The sequence below is a fragment of the Zonotrichia albicollis genome, chromosome 14, assembly GCF_047830755.1.
Source record: "Zonotrichia albicollis isolate bZonAlb1 chromosome 14, bZonAlb1.hap1, whole genome shotgun sequence".
NCBI classification, from domain to species: Eukaryota; Metazoa; Chordata; class Aves; order Passeriformes; family Passerellidae; genus Zonotrichia; species Zonotrichia albicollis.
Genome location: NC_133832.1, coordinates 5,042,408 through 5,065,886, shown reverse-complemented (window position 1 = coordinate 5,065,886; position 23,479 = coordinate 5,042,408). Strand labels below are relative to the sequence as shown.

Below are 23,479 nucleotides of genomic sequence, written 5' to 3'. Positions count from 1 at the left end.
TGTCCTGCGTGCCCCGAGCTGCCGGCAGGTGAGATAAAGAAAGGTTTCCTGAGGGTCTTTGAGGGGATTGGGGTGCACAGGTTGTCCTGCCGTCCTCTGTGCGCTCCTAAACCCCTTAGATAATCCCCTTTAAATAGCAAGACTAGGGCAGCGGGGGATTTATTTTAAGTCCTTTCAAACCCAGATTTTACGGTCAGGTCCTGGACCCTGTCCGCATTCAGAAAGTGTTTAAAAGTGCAGTTAATCCCGAGGGGATCGTTTATCGCTGCGGAGGGCAGAGATTAGCTCCGGCAGAGGGCGGCCCGGGGGCTGCGGGGAGCGGGGCTGGGGACATGGGGAAGGTCCTGGCGACAGCAATCCCTGTGTTGTGAGCAGGGCTGGGGACAGAAGGGCTCCCGGGGGAGGTGCCACCAGGAGGAGTCGCAACGCGTTAACCACCGGCTGCGGCTTTAAGCGAGGGGGGAGTGGCGGGACACCGGGGGCAGGGCTGGACACCGGGGGGGCCGGGCTCATTACCGGGGGCTGAGCTCATTACCGGGGCCGGGCTGGATACCGGAGGCCGAGCTCATTACCGGGGGGCCGGGCTGCCCCCACTGGCACCGCCCCATCCCGTCCCGGCTGTTTACAGGTCCGACAAGTCGCGTCGGTCTGCGCTGCACAGTAAGTGTCCCGTGTCCCTCCCCGGCCCGCAGTGTCCCCTTGTCCGCTCGCACGGGGCTCTATGGGCCGCTGCAGCCACCCCGGGCCAGGGCCAGGATGTCCCCAGGGCCGGGAGGGCGAGGGACCCCCTGTGCTGTGTGTGTCCCCGGAGCCATGCCGGGGCTGAGGGCTCACCCCGAGCCGGGCGAGAGCCCTGCCGTGTCAGGGGTGTGACAGTGTTCACAGGGGTCTGAGGATGAGGGAAGAGATGAGAATTTGACTCTATGTTTCAAAAGGCATGATTTATTATTTTATGATATATATTATATTATATTAAAACTATACTAAAAGAATAGAAGAAAGGATTTCATCAGAAGGCTAGCTAAGAATAGAAAAAGAAAGAATGATAGCAAAGGTTTGTGGCTTGGACAGAGAATCCAAGCCAGCTGACTGTGATTGGCCATTAATTACAAACAATCACAGATGCACCTGTTGCATTCCACAGCAGCAGATAATCATTGTTTACATTTTGTTCTTGAGGCCTTTCAGCTTCTCAGGAGGAAAAATCCTAAGGAAAGGATTTTTCATACAAGATGTCTGTGACACAGGGGTGCCCTCGAGCCGCAGGGCAGAGCTGGGAGCAATCCCACTGCCCCCTCCAGCTCCTCACCCTGAACGGGGTGTGCTGCCTCGTTTGGGGTGTCCCGGGCTGGAGGGGGACACAGAGAGGGAGGTTGTGGAGTTTCCCTCCCCAGGGCAGGTTTTCCTGGCTTGCAGGACTTAAAGCCACTCCGGGTAAGTGAGCCGGAAATTCCCTGTCGCTGCAAATCCAAGGAGAAGTGCCAAAGCAGAGCTGAGCCTCTCCAGGAGAGTGGGGGGTGCTTGGCAAGAGCTCGAAAAAGCCCTAAAAAAAGTTAAAGGAGGAAATCCAGCCACTTAAGCATTTTGCTCTTATGAGTTTTGACAGCTGATTTTTTTTCTCTTTTCTTAATAGCTCAGTCTCAGAGCCTGCTTCTCACCCCCTCCCATCCCTCTGTTCCTTGGGAGCTGCAGTGGTTTCACAGGTGATTAGAAAATGAACAGCTCTGCCCTCTCCAGATTTACTGTTATTAATATAAGCTGGTCTCCCAGAGAACAGGCTGGGAAAGCAGCACAGGCTCCTCTGCAGCACCACAGATGGGAAGGAGAATCCTGGTGCTCTCCATGGCTCTGTACCCTGCCTGGGGTCTGAGGCAGGTTCCTCCTGTGGGGCTGACACATCAGGGACCATCCCAGTAATTACTGTCCTGAGTAGGGGATGTCTGCAAAAATCCTGTTTCTTTGGGGTTTTGGGAGAAGAAAAAACAATTTCTTTGGAGTTTTGGGAGTGTGTGTGTGATGAGACCCCTGGGTTGGGCAAGGTGGTGGGGATGGTGTGAGGCCCTCACTGTGTCCCCAGGACAGACCCAGTGCAGGACAGGGATTCTGTCTGCAAGGAAGGAATCATCACTGCTGGTGCTATGCAAATCTCTGTGAAATTAAAAGGTTTTTAATGGCAGAGGAGGAGGTGAGTGATCACTGGAAGCGCTGGTTGTGGCAGTGCAGAGCTGGTTCTGCCACCCTCCTGTACCCAGAGTGTCAAGGCCTGGCAGCTGCAGAGGACACGTCCCATGGTCCTTCCCCAGGGATTTCCTAAAGGGTTGCAGGGGGCTGGGGAAGATGAGGGGGTGCAAAGTGCCCTCTTAGGGTGGAGAATTTTTTCTAGAAGCAAAGAAGGACCTTTTTGGGCACACCAATCCCAGCCCTCCAGAAAACATTGCTTCTGGATGGAAAATAATTTTTTCCACTAGCACTGAGCTGTGTGCTGAGCCCCATCCTTGCTGTCAGTTGAGGCAGTGGGTGCTAAGCTCATCCATGGCTCCCAGGACACCTGCAGCCTTGTCCCTGTGGGACATCCCCTTGTCCCAGACCACTCCTGCAGGGTCTGTCTTTTGGCTGTTTCTGCCTGTGTTTCAGCTGTCTTACAGCATGTTGTGTTTTCCCTGTGCAGGGAGAGCTGACTCTGTTGTCACTTATGGAAGTGCTGCTCCTGTTGCCACTTTGCAGCTTTCTTTCCCTCTGTATGAAACCCCAGGACGCCTGAGGACATCTCCAAAGACGTGTGCTGCAGCAGACCTCTCCTTAGGGGTAGAAACGAGCCAAGGCACAGACTCTCATTTAACAACATGAAAAGGGGCCCTCTTTATTCTTCTTCACAGCTCAGCCATCCTGAGTGACTACAGCAAACTCCTGCTGTTGGCTTCTCTGACAGACTCTGCTGGCTGTTCCTGCTGGAGTATGACTGCAAATGTTTCCTTGGTATGACCAGAGGCTTTTACCTGGTATGACTGTGACTGCAGGCTCTAATTTTATGAGACCCAGACTGACCTCACAGCAGATCTTTTGTAGCAGCAACTCTTTTCCTTGTTTCATTCTTCTTTGTGTCTCTCTGGATTATTCCTTCTTCCTCAGGATCCTCTTCCTCCAGGCTCTGCCTAACCACCCAACCCATCCTTTTATCACCCTTATCTTCATTATTCACAGCTGTGACCATTCAGGACAAGGCTGTTCTTTGGTAATTAATCCAGCTGTGCCTTTCCAGGGGTCAGTCCCTTGTAATCCCTCCTGTTTCACCCCCAGATGTGGCCGCTTTGGGGACTGGACCTGCACCGGGCACGCTGTGACCTGCTCTTCACAGAGGCCATCAACCAGAGGATGCAGGTTCCCCCCAGGCTGAAGGTGGCAGAGAGCTGCAGCCCTGGGGACAGGGCCACAGTGGCAGAGGATGTCCCTGCGTCCTTTAGGATGCACATCCCTGAGAGGATTTCCCTGGCAGGTAAAGCTCTGGGTTGTCTTTTGGGGTGGGGTAAACATCCTAGGGAGCAGAACCCTTTTATAAACCTCCATTTTGTGTGCTTTGCTAGAGGAGAGGGTGGGGGTAGATAATGCAGGCAGTTCTCTTCAGGAATGCAGGGCAGGATGGTGGATGGCTCAGGAGGAGGCAGGAAAAGGTCACCAGCATAGGTCTGGAGGGGCCTTAATGTTGTCATTATATGGCAAGAGTTCTATTGCCATTACATTGCAAGGGTTCCATATTGCTGGAGTTTTGTACCTCCTTGATGTTACTTGTAGGCAGCTCCTCTAGGCACTGACTCTTCCTTGTCCTCACAGGAGCCAACTGACTCCAGTTCCCACCAATCCACTCTTTTATAACACTCTTCTTATTGGTTACAGCTGTGGCCTGTTAACATCAGGCCTGCTCATAATCTTTAATAATTAACCCAGCTGCAACTCTATTACTTTCTATACTACCTTTATTTACTTATATTCTATCCCCCTACATCTTAATTCCAACAGGTGAGGAGCAAAATGTGGAGGCATCTCCCTCCATGTCTCCTGCAGTTCCCTCTTGGCCTTTGGTAGGGTCCCTGCTTTGGGATGCAGAATGTTTGGCCCTGTCTTTGACAAACAGCTCTGAAACCACGTCTCTGTCCTGAAGCAGTGGCTCTGCCTCTCTGGGCTGCCCAAAAAGCCCAGGGCATGGTGTTCATCTTGCTTGACTCTCCACATGGGTGCATCTCTCTTCCCTCTCCTGAGGCTATTCACATTGGCGTAATTCTTCCCTCTCTCCTTCCTGCAGAGATTCCAGACACGGGTTTGAGGCCAGTGCTGCTGACCCAGCCAAGGAGGGTGCCCTCTGTGGTGGTGCATGTGTCCCCAGAGCCCTGTGGGGATGTCCCTTTCCTGCCCCCAGCCAGCAGAGCCAGCGCCCAGCGACGCAAGCGAGCGGTACCGTGGGGTCAGGGATGGGTGCTGGGGTGGGGAAGGGGAACAACCCCAAATTCAGGGTTCTCCAGATAGCTGTTATCACCCCAAGGCAGGATTCATCCTCCAGGAGGCCCTAGAGTGAGGGGATGGGGATGGTGGGGTCTCTTTCTGACCCAGAGCCAGTGCACACCTGTGTGCTGTGGGACCTTGATCACATCTCCTGCTGTATTTTGTGGGCAGGGGGCAGGCTAAGGTAGCTGCAGTCCCACCACTGGCTGCTGCTGCTGCTTTTTAAGTCCTGTTTTCCTTCTTGATGAAGTATGTGGCAGAGCTGGTTCATTACAGCAGTGTAAAGGGTTCTGGGGCCAGAGCCAAAAGCAGATTTTAGCCTTGTGTGAGAACCTTTCAAAGAGAGGTCCCAAGCATGGGCAGGCAAAACCTTGATTTGGCTGCTGGAGCTGCTGTTCCTCCTCCTCAAGTGCTTCAACCCTCCTGAAACTGGAGAGCTGATCCTGGGTGGGTTAGGTTCAGGGTTTTGGATCTGAAATTGGAGAAATTGGAGAGCTGATCTTGGGTGGGTTAGGTTCAGGGTTTTGGATCTGAAATTGGAGAAATTGGAGAGCTGATCTTGGGTGGGTTAGGTTCAGGGTTTTGGATCTGGCTAGAGTTCGGCTCAGCAGGCTCATGCTGGGGACCCTCTGTCTGCTCTGGGCATCTGATCTGCCTGGGGCCCTGCAGAGCTCCCCTGAGTGCTCTCCCCATGCTGATGGGCCCCTGCAGCCCCCCCAGGGCACTCAGCCCTGTGCTGACGTGGTTCTGTTCCATTCCCACAGGGCCACCACAGCAGCAGGACACGGAGGGACAGGATCCCGAGTGACAGTGCCCAGCTGGCTTTGCACAGCCCAGGACAGCACCACGAGGGGTGAGCAGGGGCCCAGAGCACCCAGGGTGGATGGGGAGCAGCATCTGCTCTCACTGGGTGGTTTTGGAGCTGCTTTGGTGTTCTGGGAGGGACAGGGGGAATCCAAATTAGAGCAATGCCGTGCCTGGCAGGTCCTACTCATCTGTGAGAGGAATGTGGCCTTTGCTGCCAGAGATGTTTGTGCTGGGCAGCTTTGAAGGCAGCTGTGATGTTCCCCAGAGTCTCTGCAGTGGGGAATTTGTTTCTGAGCTCATCCTGGCGCAGGGACTGCTGTCCCCCTTGAAGCCCAGAGCTGCCCTGGGTGCCAGGAGAGCAGTGTGGCACACAGCTGTGCTTGGCTTTGGAGCAGTCAGGTGTCCCTCTGAGCCTGGGGGCTGCTGGGGAGGGTTCTCCCAGTGATGCCATCTGGGTGCCAGTGGCATTGCCCAGAGATTTGGAGCTGCTGGAGGGATGAGGGGCAGTGCCTTGTGCTAGGCTGTGTGAGACAGGCAGTAACAGGAATGATTCTGTGTGCACCCAGGCCAGGCTCCTGTGCCCTGCCTGCTCCCAGTGCCCCACTGCCCCTCTGCACAGAGGCAGGCAGGATCTACTCCATGCAGAACATCTTCCAGACCATGTACCTGCTGGGCCAGGTGCTGTTCCAGCGTGTCCAGGACTCTCTGCGGGACCCGGTGCCGTGCAGGTGACGTGTGCTGAGCCAGCTCTGTGACACCCTGCAGGGACTGGCCTGGGCCTTGCTGGGGCACGAGCTCTGTGAGCTCTGGGCTGCAGGATGCTCCTGCATGGCTGCCTTGGGCTGCCCTTCTCACTGTGCCAGCTCTGGGTGCCAGGCCTGGGTGAGCCACACTAACCAGCCTTGAGTCTGCTGCTCAGCTTAACACCAGTCCTGGGCACCTGAGTGCCCTGTGCTGCTCTGCCATTGCTGAGGGGTTGCTGCTAAGCAAAGATAAATTTTTCTGTGTGATTTTGTAGCTTGTTGGAGAGGGTGTGTGAAGGGAATGAAATCCAGAGCAGATGGCCTGACCCAGGGGCTGTCCCTGAGACAAGACACACCTTTGGCTGTGCCTTGGTCACTCTTAACCACCCTTTCCATGAACTCATCCCACAACCAGTGCCCTGGGCAGGCTGTGGTGTCCCTCTGTGCTCCCTGGAGCAGGTGTGCAGTGCCCTCAGTCCCTCCAGATGTGCTGGAGGAACCATCTCTGCCACCCTCATCTGTGCCCCTGCAGTGAATTCTCTTTGCTCAAAGACATCCTTGCAGCCTTAAGGTGTCCCCACTGCTCTGAGGCTGCTGAGCACCTGCAGGGACAGCTAAATACTCCTCATTCTCCTTGAGCAAAGCCTCCAGGCAGAAAGGGAGGAGAAGCAGCATCCATCATCACATCCATCATGGGGGCATGTCCTGCCTTCCCTCCCCAGCTGCCTGCTGCTTGCTAAGCATCCAAAGTGATGTCTCTGCTCTTAAAAACTGGAGGCTGAGGCTGTCTTCGAACATCATTTTAATTTCTTAATGGCCAAGAGATCTGGTTAGTGGCTGCAAAGGACCTTCTCCCTCCTCCCTGTGGCAGTGCAGGGCATGCAGGCCTTGGTAGCCTGCAGAGCTGCTGTGATGCACTGGGGTCACTCTGGGGCTTCTCCCCAGGCACTGATCTCCCTTTGGAAGCAGCCACCCTCAAACACCTCTTCTTAGTGCTTTACATCCCTTCAGATGCAGACATCCCCTCAGTATGACAGCTTTGTACCCCTGTGCAACAGTAAAAAAAACAAAAGGACTGTGCTGACTTGTTTGTCCTGAAATTTTAGCAAAGTCTGGTCTCAGACAGAGCTGGAATATCTGGCTGACAGTGACCTCTTGAAGGGTATGAGTCACCAGAAGGCAATTTCCAGTCTCCACTTTAAAGGGTGTCTACCTGTATCAACTGGGATTTTGAGTGAAAAGCTGCAGGATGTGTCCTTTTTTCATGCTTCTCTACTGGGGAAAATTGCATTTTCTTTCTGTTGTGGCTGTCATTTTACACTGCAGCTACATTTTGTGCAGGTATTATCTCAGAAATGGAGTTTCAGACAGGGATTCAGTGAATCTCTGGGTTGTCTTCAGTGAGATCAGCATCATGTTGCAGAGATAAACACCCTTTCCTCCCCAGGGCTCCACGGAGTGGGGTTAGGGGTTTGGTAACCCCTAGGGGATCACTGAGTGCCTGTGTGAGTTATTGGTGATAGAGTAGCTGACTTTGGGCTAGCCTAGGATGACAGGAATTTATATTTTTCTCACTGTGGATTTGCTTTATTTTGTGGCTCAGTGGTGTGGACCCTGCAGTGAGGCTGTGCCTCCAGGGGCTGCCCTGGACATCAGTGGTCTGTGCTGCCTCTGCCAGTGCAGCAGCTCATTCCCTGTGTTTCCAGGGAGGGAAGAAAGTGCTGAACATTTGGGTTGCTTGTTTATGTTTCAAATTGCAGGTAAAATGTGCTACAAGAGCAAAAAGTGATAGTTCCCTCCAGCTGATGGCAGCTTCCTCACCTGCTGATGCAGACAGGATCACCCCTCCATTCCAGCACTGTCCTGTCACACCTGCTTACCTGGCTGGCCCTAAAGATGTTTTACCCAGCCCTCAGTGAATTCCTGGCACTACAGAGGATGGATGCTTAGTAGAAATGTTTTCTCTCTGTTGCATCTCTGAAGAAATACAAGCCTGTGTTTCCTGTTACCTGTCCTGGCACGTGCTGTCTGTCTGTCTGTCCCCTTTGGGTGCATGCTGGAGGGGTACCAATGTGCATGGGGGGGTTCAGGAGAGATGAGTGCATGCTGTGCAGGGGCTGTTTGCCTTGTCCTGGTGCAGCACAGCCTGGGCACACACTCCCTGCACTGTGGTGTTGTGAGGGTCCCCAGGATAAGGTGAGAGATGAGAATTTGACTGCATGTTCTCAGAAGGCTGATATATGGTATGATATGATATATAATATGATATAATATATAATATATAATATATATAATATATAATATATAATATATATAATATATAATATATTACTTCTATTCTATTATATTATCTATTATATTATATTCTCTATTATATTCGAAATTATATATTAAAACTATACTAAAGAAAGAGAAAAGAATACATCAGAAGGCTAGAAAAGAATGATAATGAAAGCTCATGACTGACTCCTCAGTCTGACACAGCTGATGGTGATTGGTCATTAATTAAAAACAATTCACATGGAACCAATCAAAGCTGCACCTGTTGGTAAACGATCTCCAGACCACATTCCCAAGGAATCAGATAATTATTGTTTTCATTCTTTTCTGAGGCCTCTCAGCTTCCCAGGAGAAGAAATCCTGGTGATGGGTATTTTCAGAAAATGTCACGGTGGCACTGCATGGCTCAGCTCCCTGGGGCAGCGCTGCATTTATGGGGGTCAGCTGCACCCCTCGAGCAGTTCTGGCCCCTCTGCATCTCTGCTTTCCTTCCCCAGCTCCCAGGAGCCCGTCCCAGCTGCAGAGAGCACCTTGGAGGAGGCGGGGGTGACCGAGGTGGCAGCAATGAGAAGGCAGGTGAGATGGGGCAAAGGGCTGCAAATGCTTGCTGGGAAAGCTCAGGGGATGGGTGAGGAGGCTGCTGGGGCAGCTGCTCTGTCCTGGTGGGCTGCTGCTGTCAGACTGGTCCTGCCTTCAGGAGAGGGCTTACATGTGTGTTATCCATTGAGCTCCTGCCCCGAAGGGCTGCAGGACCCAGCCAGGCCCCTCTGTGGCACTGAGAGGGGCTCAGATGCTCTCTGATGGGAAGAATCTTCCTGAATCATCTGCTGCAGATCCGAGGTGCTGCAGCCCTCCTCCCACACAAAGGTAGCTTCTGCTTTAGAAAAGGATGACCTGAACTGTTGGGGAAGATGAAACAGGAGAAAGCCTTAGGAATGTGATTGCCTGGCTAAAGATTCTTAGAATATGAAAACTATAAGCAAGATGGAAATTAAAGCAAGCTTTGAAATACCTCAGTTACTGAACAACTGGAAAACAATGGCATGGCCAGCTGAAGGTAATCCCCTTTTGATGGAACAACACCCTCTGCTTGCAGACAGGCCCAAGGGTCAGAGCAGACCCTGCCAGCTTGGCAGAAGGGTCCAAAGAGGAGTTTTTAGGGTTTAAAATACAACACAGTATGGTAATGTAGTGATTCTTGTAGGCTGTATGGAAATGCTGTAGGATTTATATATTGTACTAGATTGGTGAGTGAGAATTAGAATATTCAACACAGAGGAAGATTTATGGTATTGGAATGGGAGCTTCTCTCTCTTTTGCTCTCTCTCATCCTCTTTACCACTCTCTTGCCTTCTTTCTCTTTCCCACTCCCTCTACCTCTCTCTCCCTCTTTGGGGCCTGCTCTGAGCTGTGTCTGGCAGCTCCCAGCAGGGCCCTGCACCCAGGGCCTTTGCAGTAAATGCAATAAACCCCAAATTCCAAGCCCTGGCTGCAGAGATCTCGGTCTCTGTCCATCCTGACTGTCCTACCCCTGTCACTCCTACACTGAAGGAGCAGAGCTCCCTCTGTGCCTCCCTCCTGTGCCATGGGTGCTGACAGTGCCCCTGTGGGTGCTGACAGTGCCCCTGTGCTTCCCTTGCAGCTGGCCAGGATCTCGGGGAGGCTGCGAGTGCTGGAGGAGCAGTGCCATGCCTGGAGGCAGAAGGAGGCCCTGGTGTACTCTGTGATGATCTCTGCTTGCCTCATCAACACCTGGCTCTGGCTCAGAAGATGACAGCCCGTGCCCAGCCTCCCCTGGCTCACCTGGCAGGGTGGGTGAGGGCAGGCAGAGGAGCATTTCTCGTGTACTTGCCAGCAGTGAAACTCTTTTTTCTTGCCTAGGACTGCTTTCTGCACTGTGGGTCCTCAAGAGTGTGTGTCCTTCAGGCCTTGGTGACAGTGAGGGTGTGAGAAGCTGCTGTGAGGAGCTGAGGTCTCTGAAGAGCTGGTGGCTAGCACAGGAGGTGTCTGTCCTGTGCAGGTGCCCTCAGGCTGCCAGAGGAGATGCAAACCTGAGGAACTGAGTGTTTGTGAGTGTGGGGTCCTGTTACAGTCACAGCCTGGCCACATCCCACCTTGGAGATCTCAACTCTGACCCCATAAAAGTTGTCAGCTAACTGCGGTGGTCTGTTCCTCACTGAAAGTTTCTAAACTTCTGCTGGGTTTCCTTTTCTTCCTTTTTCTTCCTTTGGTGGAGGAGGTGCTGCCAGTCTCCTGTGCCACAGCCCCCCTTGCAGGAGTGGAGCTGCAGGGGCCAGGAGCTCCATCCCTGCGGCCACAGCAGGTTTCCAGATGTTCACATGTGAGAGCCTTGCTGACATCTGGGTTTATCCAGGGGCTTGGCTCTTTCCCAGAGAGATTTACATGGGAAACCTCCCCATGGTGACTCTCTGGATTATAAAACCTCAGAGCAACAGCAATAGCACCAAACAGGGCAGGGAAAATAGATACTTGTTGGGCTCCCCTGGCAGAGGGGAGTGGAGGTGTGTCTCTCCTGGGTCTTGCTGCCAAGCTGCAACTTCAGTGATGGTGCAAGAGCATGGGTGAGGGAAATTCCTGACCCAGATGCTCTTTAGCTGTGAACAAGCTCAGTTTAACAGCTTTCCTGTTTGTTCTCTTCTCCAGAGTTTATTAACACTTGGTTCTGAGGTGACTTTGAGATGTTTTTGGTAGCTCATCCAGCACATCTGCTGGAGGTGTGCACGCAGGCCCTGGGGGCAGGTTTTGGCAAGGCTTAACAGGACCTCTCTGTGTCACCTGTACCTAATTATAGCTGGATCTACATGTCATCCAGATGTCCCAATAGCTTATTTACAGACATCAGAGCTCGGGTGTTTTCTGCTTGACACCGCACCATGCGGCCGTGACTGCAAATCTGGCAGCTGGACAGGGACTGATGAATAACTGATAAATAACTGTCCCCAGGAAATTGCAGCTCTGAGCCTGGGGCTGATTGCTGAGCTGGGGACAGAGCTGGGATTCACTGCACGCCAGAGCCAGGGTGGTGTGCTGGGTGCTGTGGCAGTGTCACCAGAGGACCTTGCACAGCTGTTGTGGGTAAGGGGGTGTGAGTGGGGCCAGGAAATGGGGTGAATTGTCTGATTTCTCTCCTTTAAGAGGTGTTAATGTGTTGTGGAGGAAGCTTGTGTTTGGGGTTTATTTTAGGGATGACTTTGGGAAGGCACACCACCTTCAAAGTGTGACTGGAAGGTGTTTGGAGGAGAGGTGGCCAAACTGGATGTGTTCTCATGGGCAGGTTGTGGAAAATATGACTTCTATGTGAGGCATAAATGCTGGTGTAAATCTGGAAACACTGACCCCAAAATGCATATTTTAATAAAGTCTTTGTGTTCTGGATGTGTTTGTCTTCTGTGGAGTCTGGTCCTGATGTCCCAGTCAGTGGGAGCAGGTGAGGTTCATTCCCTTGGCAGCAGGACTGTCACCTGCTCATGGGTGTCTCAGCTGCCTTGGCTGAGGGAGAATCCTGAGTAGGAAAGCTTCTGGTTAATGCTGTCCCTATTGGAGTGTGATGCTTTTATTTCCTTTTTTCCCCTCCTTGCCTCCTCCTCCTCCTGGCTGCTTTGTCCCAAGGCAGCACACGTGCAGGGCTGGGTGTCCCTAAGGGCCACTGCCACGACAACTGCACAGCAAATAAAGTGTTTTGTGCACAACGGGGCTCGAGGGAGCAGCTCTGGAGCTCCCATGTTCCTTTTGGAGGCAGAGAGCAAACAGAGAATTGGAATGGGGGCACATTGCTGCCAGTGCTGCTGGTGAGCTGTCACCTGGAGTGTGTGATGTGGGGACAAGAGCAAGGGGACATCCTGTGCTGCTGGGTGCTCGCCCAGGAGCCCCAGCCCCAGCCAAGGCTGGGAAATTCTGTTTGTTCCTTTGGACTGCCTGCTGCGTGGGTGCTCAGGGAGATCAGAACAAGTGGAATTCAATGCTTTGAAGGGGAAAGGAGAAGGTAAACCTTTGATAGCAAAGATAAAAGAGACTCCAGGCACTGGTGCTTTCAGATCAGCCCTGCACAAGGTGCAGGACTCCGTGTGCCTGTCGGGGATGGATCCTCAGCCACTGCTAATGGTTACATCCTGAGGGGGAGGAGAAAAGCTGACCTCTTCCTGACTGCCTTGGGGGTGCAGATTTTTTGCTAACTGGGCACTAGAATGACTTCCTGAGCAAAATAAGAGGGCAGAAATTGGCGAAAGGTGCGTTTCATGATCACCTTCAAACTCTGCAGCGCTCTTTGCTGGGACTCCACAGCAGCACTTTTGGCCCCCTGTTCTGCCAGCAGGCAAAGAGGTAAGTGGATGTGAGTGTGTTAAATGTGTCTGCCTTTCCCAGTTTTCCATCCTAGCAGCAGCTGTGGCACACCTCTGAAGCAGGGACAGAATCACCATTTTGCCCTTGCCCAGGACAGGGGCTGGGAGGGGAGTGGGAGCAGAACCCTGGCAGCAATCCGGGTGCATCCCCTGGTGTGGCAGCACCTGAGCCCAGCTGGGGCTGCTGGCTGTGCCTGTCCCTGGCTGCACAGAGACCTGGGACACAGAGCAGCTCAGCAGGGCTGGGATCTCCGGGACACAGAGCAGCTCAGCGTGGCTGGGATGTCCAGCTGGGCACCCTCTGGGGTCCCTCCTGCCCCCCAGGAGCTGATGGCTGGGGAGAAGGGAACACTGCATAGGGAAATGGAGCATCCCCGAGCAGCACATCTCTCTCCTCCCCTTTCATCCCCAGGAGCTGCCAGCTCCTCGGAGTGTGTCTTGCTGTTCAAGGTACCGGGGTGGTGACAGCCACATCAGGTGGGCACTGTCCCTGCTGTCACCGTGCTGGTACACTGCTGCTCCTGCCCTGCCTTGGTGTCTGAAAAGCCCGAGGGAGCTCCTGGGGCAGGGATGTGACCCAGCCAGCCTGCCTGAGGCAGCGCTCCAGGATCTGGGGGACACCAGGCTCGAAACTGAATGATGGTGGCGGCACTGGTGGTACCAGTGCCAAAGATAGGAAAGGGAAAGGGAAAGGCATAGAGAAGCCAGGCAAGCAACCCAAAGCAAGGCAGAGGAGGACGAGGCAGGCAAGGGAGGGGTAGGAAGGACAAGGCAAGTAAAGGCAAAGGAGGAGAAAGCAAGCAGGGTAAAAGAGGGGTTGGAGTGGGAAAGACAAGGCAAGGGAGGGACAGGGAAAGGCAGGGAAAAGGAGGAGAGCACAAGGCAAGGAATGGGAAGGGGAAGGGCAGGCAAGGCCAGGTAACAGAAGGCGAGGAGAGCAGGAAGGCAAGGGAGAGGTGGGCAGAACCAGGGAAGAGAAGGAAACAGAGGTGTTCCTCTGGCAGTGAATGAGGAGCCTGGACGATTAGGAGAGCATCTCTCATGGCTCCAGGCAGCTGTGGGATCTCTTGGGGAGAACAAAACACCCTCAGGACTCCCGGGGAACATGGTGTGGGCCCCTGCCATGGTGTTGGACCCTCTCTTCCCACGCTGTGCTGGATTCCTGGTTCAAACATGTGATGTGTCCTGCCTGTGTTTCCTGTGGCTGTTCTGTGCTCGTTGCAGGTTCCCGGGGCAGGGTAAGTGCCCCTGGTCCCCTCTCCCTGAGGATGCCAGCCAGGAGCAATGGTGTGCACAGCTCCCCAGCCAACCACCAGCCCCAGGGTGGCACGGAGGGCACAGGGCTCAGCACCAGCAGGTCAGCTGCTCCCTGCTTTGGGTTCCTGGGGCAGGGGAGGGAAAGCCTGGCATGGGCACTGCCACAGACACATTTTATGAAAAAAAAAATCCTTTTGCTGGGATTTTTCCTCCTGAGAAGCTGAGAGGCCTCATAAACTAAATGTAGACAATAATTATCTGCTGCTGTGGAATGCAACAGGTGCATCTGTGATTGGTCTCATTGGTTCTAATTAATGGCCAATCACAGTCAGCTGGCTCAGACTCTCTGGTCAGTCACAAGATTTTATTATCATTCTATTCTTTTTCTATTCCTTGCAAGCCTTCTGATGAAATCCTTTCTTCTGTTCTTTTAGTATAGTTTTTATGATATGATATGATATGATATGATATAATATGATATGATATGATATGATATGATATGATATGATATGATATGATATGATAATCAGCCTTCTGAAACATGGAGTCAAGATTCTCATCTTTCCCTCATCCTGGGACCCCTGTGAACACCAGCACAGGGCAGGGCTGTGGTGCCCAATCTCTGCTGCCAGCTTCCTCCAGTGTGCCTGTGTGTGTGGTGGCACAGAGTGGATATGATCCCCTGTGGTATCACATAACAGAGAGACACAGATTTTACCAGGATTTCCTGGGGAAGGCTGTGGGAAAACTCAGAAGGAAAACAATTCTTATCTTCACTTGCTACATCTGCTGTTTGATACATGTGGAATGTGTTATGGAGATTATTTACCAAAAGGGATTTCTTAATTAGACTTTGGTGATAGTGTTTTAATTAATTAACCATTTAGGTCAAAACTGTGTCGTGACTGTCTGTAAGGGTCACGGGGTTTTCTTTCTAGTATGGTATAGTATAGAGTTAATACAGTATAACTTAATAAAACATTTAACCAGCCTTCTACAATCATGGAGTCAATACCCATTATTCTGGGGTTCACCACTACAATAATCTCCTTTTTCCCCATGGCAGGACCTGTTCAACGCAGGATGGCACCAGCTTAGAGCTGCAGAGAGGAGTCAGCCTGCCTGGAGGGGAGCAAAGGGCTGACCGTGCTTTCCAAGGCCAGGGAGCCTTGGCCAGGTATTTGTGTGTGCCCTGGGGTGGGGTGGGCCCTTTATGCACTGGGGCCTTCTATCCCTTTCTGCTGTATGGAATTCATGGGATGAGCATCTGTGAATGCTGCCCTTGGTGCCCCAGTGCCCCCAGAGAGGGTTTTGGTGTGGGATGGCTTCAACCCCACTGGGCTCAGAGGCTCCTGTCCCTGCAGGCAGCCTCCCTCAGATCCCCCATATTCCTGTGGGAGTGACAGCAGGACTGGGATAGAAGTTGTGGGACTCCATCAGGGTGGTCTCTACTGCTTGTGTATTTTTGGTCCCACATCATCACTAAAAGGGGTAAACCACACATTCTAGTGCTTGAGTGTCACAGACACATTTTATGAAAAATCCTTTTGCTAGGATTTTTTCTCCTGAGAAGCTGAGAGGCCTCAGGAACAAAATGTAAACATTATCTGCTGCTGTGGAATGCAACAGGTGAATCTGTGATTGGTCTCATGTGGTTGTGTGTAATTAATGGCCAATCACAGTCTGGCTGTCTCAGACTCTCTGGTCAGTTGCAAGATTTTATTATCATTCTTTTCTATTCCTTTCAAGCCTTCTGATGAAATCCTTTATTCTATTCTTTAGTATAGTTTTAGTATATAATTTTCTTTTAATATAATATATATCATAAAATTATAAATCAGCCTTCTGAAACACGGAGTCAGATTCTTCTCTCTTCCCTGGTCCTGGGACCCCTGTGAACACCACCACACTTGAGAGGGAGCTGTGAGAGTTTTCTCCCCAGCTGCAGCTCCCCCGATGTCTCTGTTGAAGCTTTCCCTGTCCTTGCTGTGTGTTGTTAACCCCTGGTGTGCCTGTGTCCCTGTGCAGGATAGTGCGGCTGGTGCTGGTGCTCAGGGACTGGGCCAACAAGAGCCTGCACGAGGAGCAGCAGAGGCCAGACCCCTTCCTGGAGCGATTCCAAGGCCATGAGCTCCTGACCGTGCCTGCAGGAGCTGCTGATGAGCTCGAGGATGAGGAGAGTGAGAAGTTAAACAAAAAGTAGGGTCCCTTTGCCATGGTCCCTGCCGTCCTCGGCTGGGGATCAGCTGTGTGTGGAGCTCAGGGGGGAAAGAAGGATCTGGGGTGGGGTGGTGGGAAGGGTCCCTCCTGACCTCTTGGCACCAGCCTGGCTCTGCTGGGCTGTTTTGTTGACACAAAGGAGCTGGTGGAGTGTCCCTGTGGAAATCTCAGACCTGGCCTGTCCTTCAGCCATGGGGGACCATCCCTCCTGCTCCATACCCATCAGACCTCCCCAGTTCATACCAGCCCTGCACTAGGGTTGTTTTTGGAGCCAGCCCTGGGTCTGTAACAAGATGCACCTTGTGCATGTGAGGGGCTGGGCACAAGGCAAGGGATGCAGGACTGCACACAGCAGCCACTGCATCCCACCCAGGAGCCACCAACCTGGGATTTGCCGCTCTCATTCATCATCTGCAGCATGAAGGGAGTGTGTTTGCTGCCTGTGTCCCCACAAAGAACAGCTTTGTGAAAAGGCTCTTTCAGATCCAGCCCTTTCATCTCCTCAGCTCACACTCCTGGTGAGAAGCAATAACCTGGCTTTTCTTCTGCTGGCTAATTAGAGGGCAAAGCTCACAGCCTACCCTGGACCCTGCCATTATACATGGTAATTAAAACACCAAGAAATAATTGTTTTCTGTAGGAGAAAAATAATCTGAGCCTTGTATCTGGGTCTTTATTAGTAATGGAAGAAAAGGCTGTTCTGCCCTGTGAGGCTGAGGGGGGCTTGTTCATGGCTAGAAGGAGCTGAGGTGGGCTGGGAAAGGGCTGCTCAGTGCCACTGGGTTCTGGGGGTCCAGTGGGAACTGCTGGGGTTTTCTAGGTGCTCATTTCCACAGGTAAGAAGAGCCCCAAGCCTGGTAATCCCACACATGAGCTGCTCATGGCCATGGCAGGCTCCAAAGCCTTTGGGGAGAGGCAGATGATTATTCCCTCTTCCTGGGTTAACTCTGTTTTTCCAGCCTTGGCCCTGCTGCCCAGAATCAGTGATTCTGGCCTCCTGTCATGGCAGCACTGGTGATTTAAAGCTGAAATTACCAACCCCATGAATGAACAGCATTGCTGAGGTTTTGGTGGTGGTGGGTGCTGACTGCAGGTGAGTCCTTCCCCTGTGGCACTGCTCTATGTCCCAGGGAGCAGAGCCCCTTTCTCAAAAAACAAATGTTCAAGCTGCACTTTCTGGTTAAAAATAAGCCTTTTTATGGGGAGGCTGGATCACCACTTGTCTGTGGGTGCACAGAGGGTGAACAGAGGGACTGGGGCTGGCTTTGAGCCGAGTGCCAGGGCCCACACTCTGGGCACTGCCTGTACTCCAGGGAAAGGAGACTTCCAAGCAGGGGTTCTGCCTTTGAAGCTGCCACAGTAATGGGGTGGGCATGGGGAATCTGTTGGCAAGTGGGTTGGGTTTTCTGCCTGTCACTGGAGGGAGTTTTGTGTTCAAAAGCTGGGAGGGAGGGAAGGAGGAGAGGGTGTTTTGTCCCACCAGGCTGCTACAAGCCTATCAACCCAGCCACAGAGTTTCCCTTCCCCAGCCTCTCTGGTGAATCTGGCAAGTGGAGCACACGCTGCTTATCTCAGCGTCCCAGGGCGAGCAGGATCAAACACTTGGGAGCAGTTCAAAGGCTGGAGCCGGGCTGTGCAGCCTGCAGGAGGCACAGGAGGCAGCCCTGCCGTGCCAGCTGCCCCCAGGGCACTGCTCTGGGCCTTGGGCAGCCCTCCTGTGCTGCCACTGATCTGCAGCACACTTTGCTCCCTGTTCCAATCACTCTTCTCTTCAGATGTGCCTGGCACCGGTCCCTGCCTCACCTGGGAGAAGCAATGTCATGTACATCAGGAGAACTTTTCTGATCCCCCCCTCCCACACATTTGCTCCTGGCTCTGCACGGGGGTACTGTGGCAGGTGGGCCATGTGCTTTGCCTCACCATCCCACAGGTTCCTCTTCTGCTGCATTCTTAGCTCAGTTTTAAGGATAAAGGAACCTGAACAGTGCTGGGATTTGGAACTGCTGGGATGGTCCTGGCTCAAGGCTGGCCCAAAGCTGCGGCTCTGCTGGAGGCAGTGTGGTGCAAGGCATGAAGGATGTGGCTCACATGCTTTGTTCCAACCCTGTTTTCCACATTTCCAGGAGGAAATGGCTGTTCTTTGTGGTGGACCCTTCGGGGGACCGCTATTACCACTGGCTGGCTGTGATTGCAGTTCCCGTCCTCTACAACTGGTGCCTGCTGGTGGCCAGGTGAGCTGGGAGGTTGTTCCTGCCTCCTGTCACCCTCCTGATCACCTGCTGGTTGTGGCTCAGCCAGGACCAAACTGACACTGCTGGGTACTGAAAGGAAAGAGACCCTTCCCATCACTGTCCATTCTGGCCCAGCTGGAAAGGGCCTTGGTTTCAGGGTCATTTGGGAGATGTTTTCAAAGGAGGGCAGATTTTTCAGAGCAGGGAGTTTTAATTCCTGGAAGAGGAGCTCCCAGTGGCCAAGCTCTGTTGCAGAGCTGGGTGCCTCAGGATCAGCCAACATTCAGCTGTAATAATTAGAGATGAGGGGATTTGTGGTCTCACACCCTGTTTGATGACCTTCCTCTACCAGGGCTTGCTTCACTGACCTGCAGAAGACCTATTTAGTGCTGTGGCTGGTGTTGGATTACATCTCAGATGCTCTCTACCTCGGGGACACAGTGATCCGCCTGCACACAGGTGAGCAGCAGCACCATCCTGGCTTTCCTTTAATCCCTTACAAGTGCAGATGAGCTGCAAGGGACGGGCCCAATCCTCAGGTCCATTAGAAGGAGGGTTTTGCCTACCTTGGCGTTCACTAGTATGAAACAGTCTCCAGAGAAAGAATCTAATTAGAAGATCTGAGAAATGGAGCAAGTTTCAAAATGAAAGATTAATCATCCCAGCTTTCAACTTCACCTTTGAATAATTGTACAAAATTACCTGCATTACTATTAGTATTCGGGCACAGTTGAAGGTCTGTATCTCTGATTTTGCATCAGTTCAGCTCATGAATTATCTGCATGGAAAAATGGTAGAATTTAATGTTCTCGGAAGGCAGCACTTGGCTCTACATTTTCTGTCAGAACTGCAATAATTCATCATCTGGAGGATGGAAACCTTTGTGTTCCTTTTTCTTTGTGGCAAGAGACTAAATTCCTGAGTTATATCTTTGGGTGGCTTTTGCCAGATGAAGGCCTTGAGTGATAACAAACTGAGTAGAGCAGGTGTAACCATGTTCACAGGGGTTTTTGGACTGGGGAAGAGACAAGGATCTGACTCCACGTTTCAGAAGGCTTGATTTATTATTTTATGATATATATTACATTAAAACTATACTAAAAGAATAGAAGAAAAGATTTCATCAGAGGGCTAGCTAAGAATAGAATAGCAAAGAATGATAACAAAGGTTTGTGGCTTGGCTCTCTGTCCAAGCTAGCTGGCTGTGATTGGCCATTAATTACAAACATCCAAATGGGCCAATCAAAGATGCACCTGTTGCTTTCCACAGCAGCAGATAATCAATATTTACATTTTGTTCTTGAAGCCTCTCCGGAGGAAAAATCCTAAGGAAAGGATTAATCCTAAGGAAAGGATTTTTCATAAAAGATGCCTGCGACAAGCAGGAACTGGTAATATTTGGGTGACCCTGAGTATTTATGCACACAAATCCATTGCCCAAGTGCTCACAAAACCTGCAGAAAAATCAAACCTCAGCCAAGATAATCCTGTGATTTGCTTCTCTTCAGGGTTCTTGGAACAGGGCCTCCTGGTCAAGGACCTGAAGAAGCTGCGGGATAACTACATCCCCACGCTGCAGTTCAAGCTGGATGTTCTCTCCATCGTGCCCACAGACCTGGCCTATGTTTGGCTGGGGTTGCACTGCCCCGAGCTGCGTTTCAACAGGCTGCTGCGCTTCTCCCGCATGTTCGAGTTCTTCGACAGGACCGAGACCAGGACCAGCCACCCCAACATCTTCCGCATCAGCAACCTGGTTCTCTACATCCTGGTCATCATCCACTGGAACGCCTGCATCTACTATGCCATCTCCAAGGCCATCGGCTTCGGGGAGGACAGCTGGGTGTACCCCAACGTCACAGAGCCTGAGTACGGCTCTCTGACCCGCGAGTACGTCTACTGTCTCTACTGGTCCACGCTGACGCTGACCACCATTGGGGAGACCCCTCCTCCCGTGCGGGATGAAGAGTACCTCTTTGTCATCTTTGACTTCCTCATTGGCGTCCTCATCTTCGCCACCATCGTGGGCAACGTGGGCTCCATGATCTCCAACATGAACGCCACCAGGGCGGAGTTCCAGGCCAGGATCGATGCCGTCAAACACTACATGCAGTTCCGCAAGGTGAGCAAGGACCTGGAAACCAAAGTCATCAAGTGGTTCGACTACCTGTGGACCAACAAGAAGGCAGTGGATGAACGGGAGGTCCTCAAGAACCTCCCTGATAAGTTAAGGGCAGAGATTGCCATCAACGTTCACCTGGAGACGCTGAAGAAGGTGAGGATTTTCCAGAATTGCGAGGCGGGGCTGCTGGTGGAGCTGGTGCTGAAGCTTCGCCCTCAGGTGTTCAGCCCGGGGGATTTCGTGTGCCGCAAAGGGGACATTGGGAAGGAGATGTACATCATCAAGGAGGGCAAGCTGGCCGTGGTGGGGGAGGATGGCACCACACAGTATGCTCTGCTCACTGCAGGGGGCTGCTTTGGTGAGATCAGCATCCTCAACATCAAAGGCAGCAAGATGGGCAACAGGCGCACAGCCAACATCATCAGCTTGGGCTACTCTGATCTCTTCTGCCTGTCCAAGGAAGATCTCATGGAAGCAGTCACAGAGTACCCTGAGGCCAAAAGGATCTTGGAGGAGCGTGGCAGGGAGATCCTGATGAAGGAAGGGCTGCTGGATGAGTCAGCTGCAGAGGAAAGCACAGAAGGGAAGAGCGTGGAGGAGAGGCTGGACAGGGTGGCCTCGAGCCTGGACACGCTGCACGCCCGCTTTGGCCGGCTCCTGACCGAGTACAACGATGCCCAGATGAAGCTCAAGCAGCGCATCACTGCTCTGGAGGCCAGGATGAGGCAGGAGGAACTGGAGGATTTCTTCTCTGACAGCTCAGACAGTCTGTTTGAGGATGAGGAGAAAGCTTCATCTGGGGGTGGGATGCAGTGAGGGGAACAGAGTCAGCTGGACAATGTCTGACCTGGTGCTGAGGCAGTGTTTGCTGTTTCACAAGGCACACCCTGTGGCTGCCTTGCCAGGGCCTTTTCTCAGGTCCTTAGCACTGCTGCTGTGGCACTGCCTTGATGGCAGCCCCTGAGGTGGCTCCAAATCAGGAGACTGTCCCAGCTCCTCCTCTGTCCTGTCACTTTTTTCATGCCTTTTGGGTTCAGCCTTTATAACTCGCTCCAGGTGGTCAGTCCTCAGTGAGTGTCTGCAAACACTGCCCAGAAACTTTACCCACAAGGTGCCCAAACTCAGTTAGACAGGCCAAACTGTGCCTCTGATGCCTGCAGAGAGAGAGGCTGCTCTGGGTCACTGTCACTGCCCTGGCACAGAGATGGCAGGGCCTGCAGCTGCTGCCCCTCTCTTCTGTTGTTTGGTGCTGCCAGGGGGCACCTGGGGCAGGTGTTTGGTGCCCTGAGCACTGCCCCTGCCTGGGGACAGTGTTCCCAGCCCTGCTGCTGTGGAAGCCGTGTGATTCCCACTGGGGCTGTGGGTGCCTTGCATGACAAGTGCAATGCAGAGGTGCAGTGCTAAAGTCAGAGAGCAGGAGTCAGACTGAGAGCGTCTCTCTCCTCCATCTAATGACATTCAGATGTGCAAGGACAGGTCTGACTGAAGGGACGTGTTTTAAAAAGATAAAGCCATGGTGGGAGCCAACTGTGCCCATATTTGCTTGGCTGTGGGTAGCTCAGAGAGAGCACAGAACACATTTATTTTCTTAGGCAGGGGGTTTTCTTGTACTCAGTGGGAGTTTTGGGGCTTTGCAGGCTGCATGGGCCTCCCCTGCCTTCTGGAGGAGAGATGAGTGGCAGAGCCACAGGGACACGTGTGAGGGTGGAAATGTGGCACCACTGTGAGAGCCAGCAAAGCTCTGCCAGGCTGTGCTGCAGCTATGGGTGCTCTGTGGTGTGAGCAGCTTGATGGAGAGGAGGGGAACCATGCAGGAACTGCCCCAAATCCCTGCAAGCAGCAGCACCAGTGCCAGCAGCAGTGTCACCCCTGCCTCAGAGCACAGGACAGTGCTGGCACTGGAGGATGGCACCTCACTTCTTGGTGAGGGACCTGTGAGCCCACTGCACCCGTGGGGTGGGCTTGGGCTGGTTTCCAAGCAGGGAAATATTTGGTGCAGAAAGGAATTCGTGTTCTGGGTCAAATTCAGCCAAGAGTTTGGTTAAAATATGGGAGGACACACGGGGAAATATCAGCCCAGAAAGGTTCATAGTGGAAAACTGAGAGTGTTTCCTTTGTTCTTTCTTTCCCTCCAATCTAAAACTGCCTCTGCATTTCATATTAATGTTTTCCATTTTAAAAAAATGGCCTTGCTTTTTGGGATTGTGGGAGTAGGAACAGTTACATTACCAAAATTAGAAGTTGAAGTAAGAATAAATATTTTTCATCATCTCTGAATTAAACTGTAGCACTTCTAGGTTTGTTGTTTTTATTTTTTTCCTTTTATGATCAAGATGCTCTTGGCTGAAGTCGGCGTAGTTGCAGTTCTACTCCTTATAATGCCACGAGCCACGGCTCCCAAATTCCCCCTTTCCTGGGAGGATCGGTCATGGATTTGCAGCTGGAACTTTGCAGAATCCGCCCTGCACTGCCTTTTACCCCGCACCTCGTGTTCCCTCCCACACCTCCCGTTCTCCCTCCCTTTCCCTCCGACACCGCCCGTTTTTCCCCGCACCGCCCGTTCCCCTTCCCGCCTGTTTCCCGTTCCCCGTTCCTTCCCGCACCGCTCATTCCCCGTTCTCCGTTTCCCGTCTCCCGTTCCCCATTCCCTTTTCCCGGTTCCCCGTTCCCGTTCCCCGCTCCCCAGCCGGCGCTGCGGTGCCGCGGGCGGCCGGCAGAGGGCGCTGTGGGCCGCGGATCCGCCGCGCCCGCCGGGATCCTCCGGACCGGAGCGACCGTGCAGGATGGGGACACTGAGTGCGGGAAAAGGGACACTGAGCGAGACAGAGGGACACTGAGTGAGACATCCCCGGGCAGAATAGGGGACCCTCAGTGCGACATCCCCGTGCGGGATAGGGGGGACCCTGACTGAGACAGCCTCGTGCGGGATGGGGACCCTCAGTGAGACAGAGGGGACACTCAGTGTGG

General features: G+C 52.7%; 2 protein-coding genes across 2 annotated transcripts; both read left to right on the top strand.

The window, feature by feature from the left end:
* Window positions 1-530: 530 nt before the first annotated feature.
* LOC102075068 (mitochondrial fission factor homolog A) lies at window positions 531-11,720 on the top strand. Its single transcript, XM_074551770.1, has 8 exons — window positions 531-660; window positions 2,877-2,976; window positions 3,298-3,493; window positions 4,298-4,446; window positions 5,259-5,347; window positions 5,868-6,029; window positions 8,822-8,900; window positions 9,967-11,720. Exons 2-8 carry the CDS (start codon window positions 2,956-2,958, stop codon window positions 10,096-10,098), a joined length of 828 nt encoding a protein of 275 aa, XP_074407871.1. The 5' UTR covers window positions 531-660; window positions 2,877-2,955; the 3' UTR covers window positions 10,099-11,720.
* A 294-nt stretch (window positions 11,721-12,014) lies between these two features.
* On the top strand, window positions 12,015-22,763 carry CNGA2 (cyclic nucleotide gated channel subunit alpha 2). Its single transcript, XM_026791907.2, has 7 exons — window positions 12,015-12,665; window positions 13,910-14,042; window positions 15,009-15,119; window positions 15,971-16,141; window positions 18,286-18,393; window positions 18,746-18,852; window positions 19,902-22,763. Exons 1-7 carry the CDS (start codon window positions 12,581-12,583, stop codon window positions 21,326-21,328), a joined length of 2,142 nt encoding a protein of 713 aa, XP_026647708.1. The 5' UTR covers window positions 12,015-12,580; the 3' UTR covers window positions 21,329-22,763.
* The last annotated feature ends 716 nt before the right edge of the window (window positions 22,764-23,479 follow it).

Coding starts and splice junctions, on each gene's coding strand:
- LOC102075068 (XM_074551770.1), top strand. CDS start 2,956: ATGACTGCAAATGTTTCCTTG. Junction 4,447..5,258: donor CCCAGCGACGCAAGCGAGCG/GTACCGTGGGGT, acceptor CCATTCCCACAG/GGCCACCACAGCAGCAGGAC. Junction 5,348..5,867: donor CCAGGACAGCACCACGAGGG/GTGAGCAGGGGC, acceptor GTGTGCACCCAG/GCCAGGCTCCTGTGCCCTGC.
- CNGA2 (XM_026791907.2), top strand. CDS start 12,581: ATGATCACCTTCAAACTCTGCAGCGCTCTTTGCTGGGACTCCACAGCA. Junction 18,394..18,745: donor TGGTGCCTGCTGGTGGCCAG/GTGAGCTGGGAG, acceptor TTCCTCTACCAG/GGCTTGCTTCACTGACCTGC. Junction 18,853..19,901: donor AGTGATCCGCCTGCACACAG/GTGAGCAGCAGC, acceptor GCTTCTCTTCAG/GGTTCTTGGAACAGGGCCTC.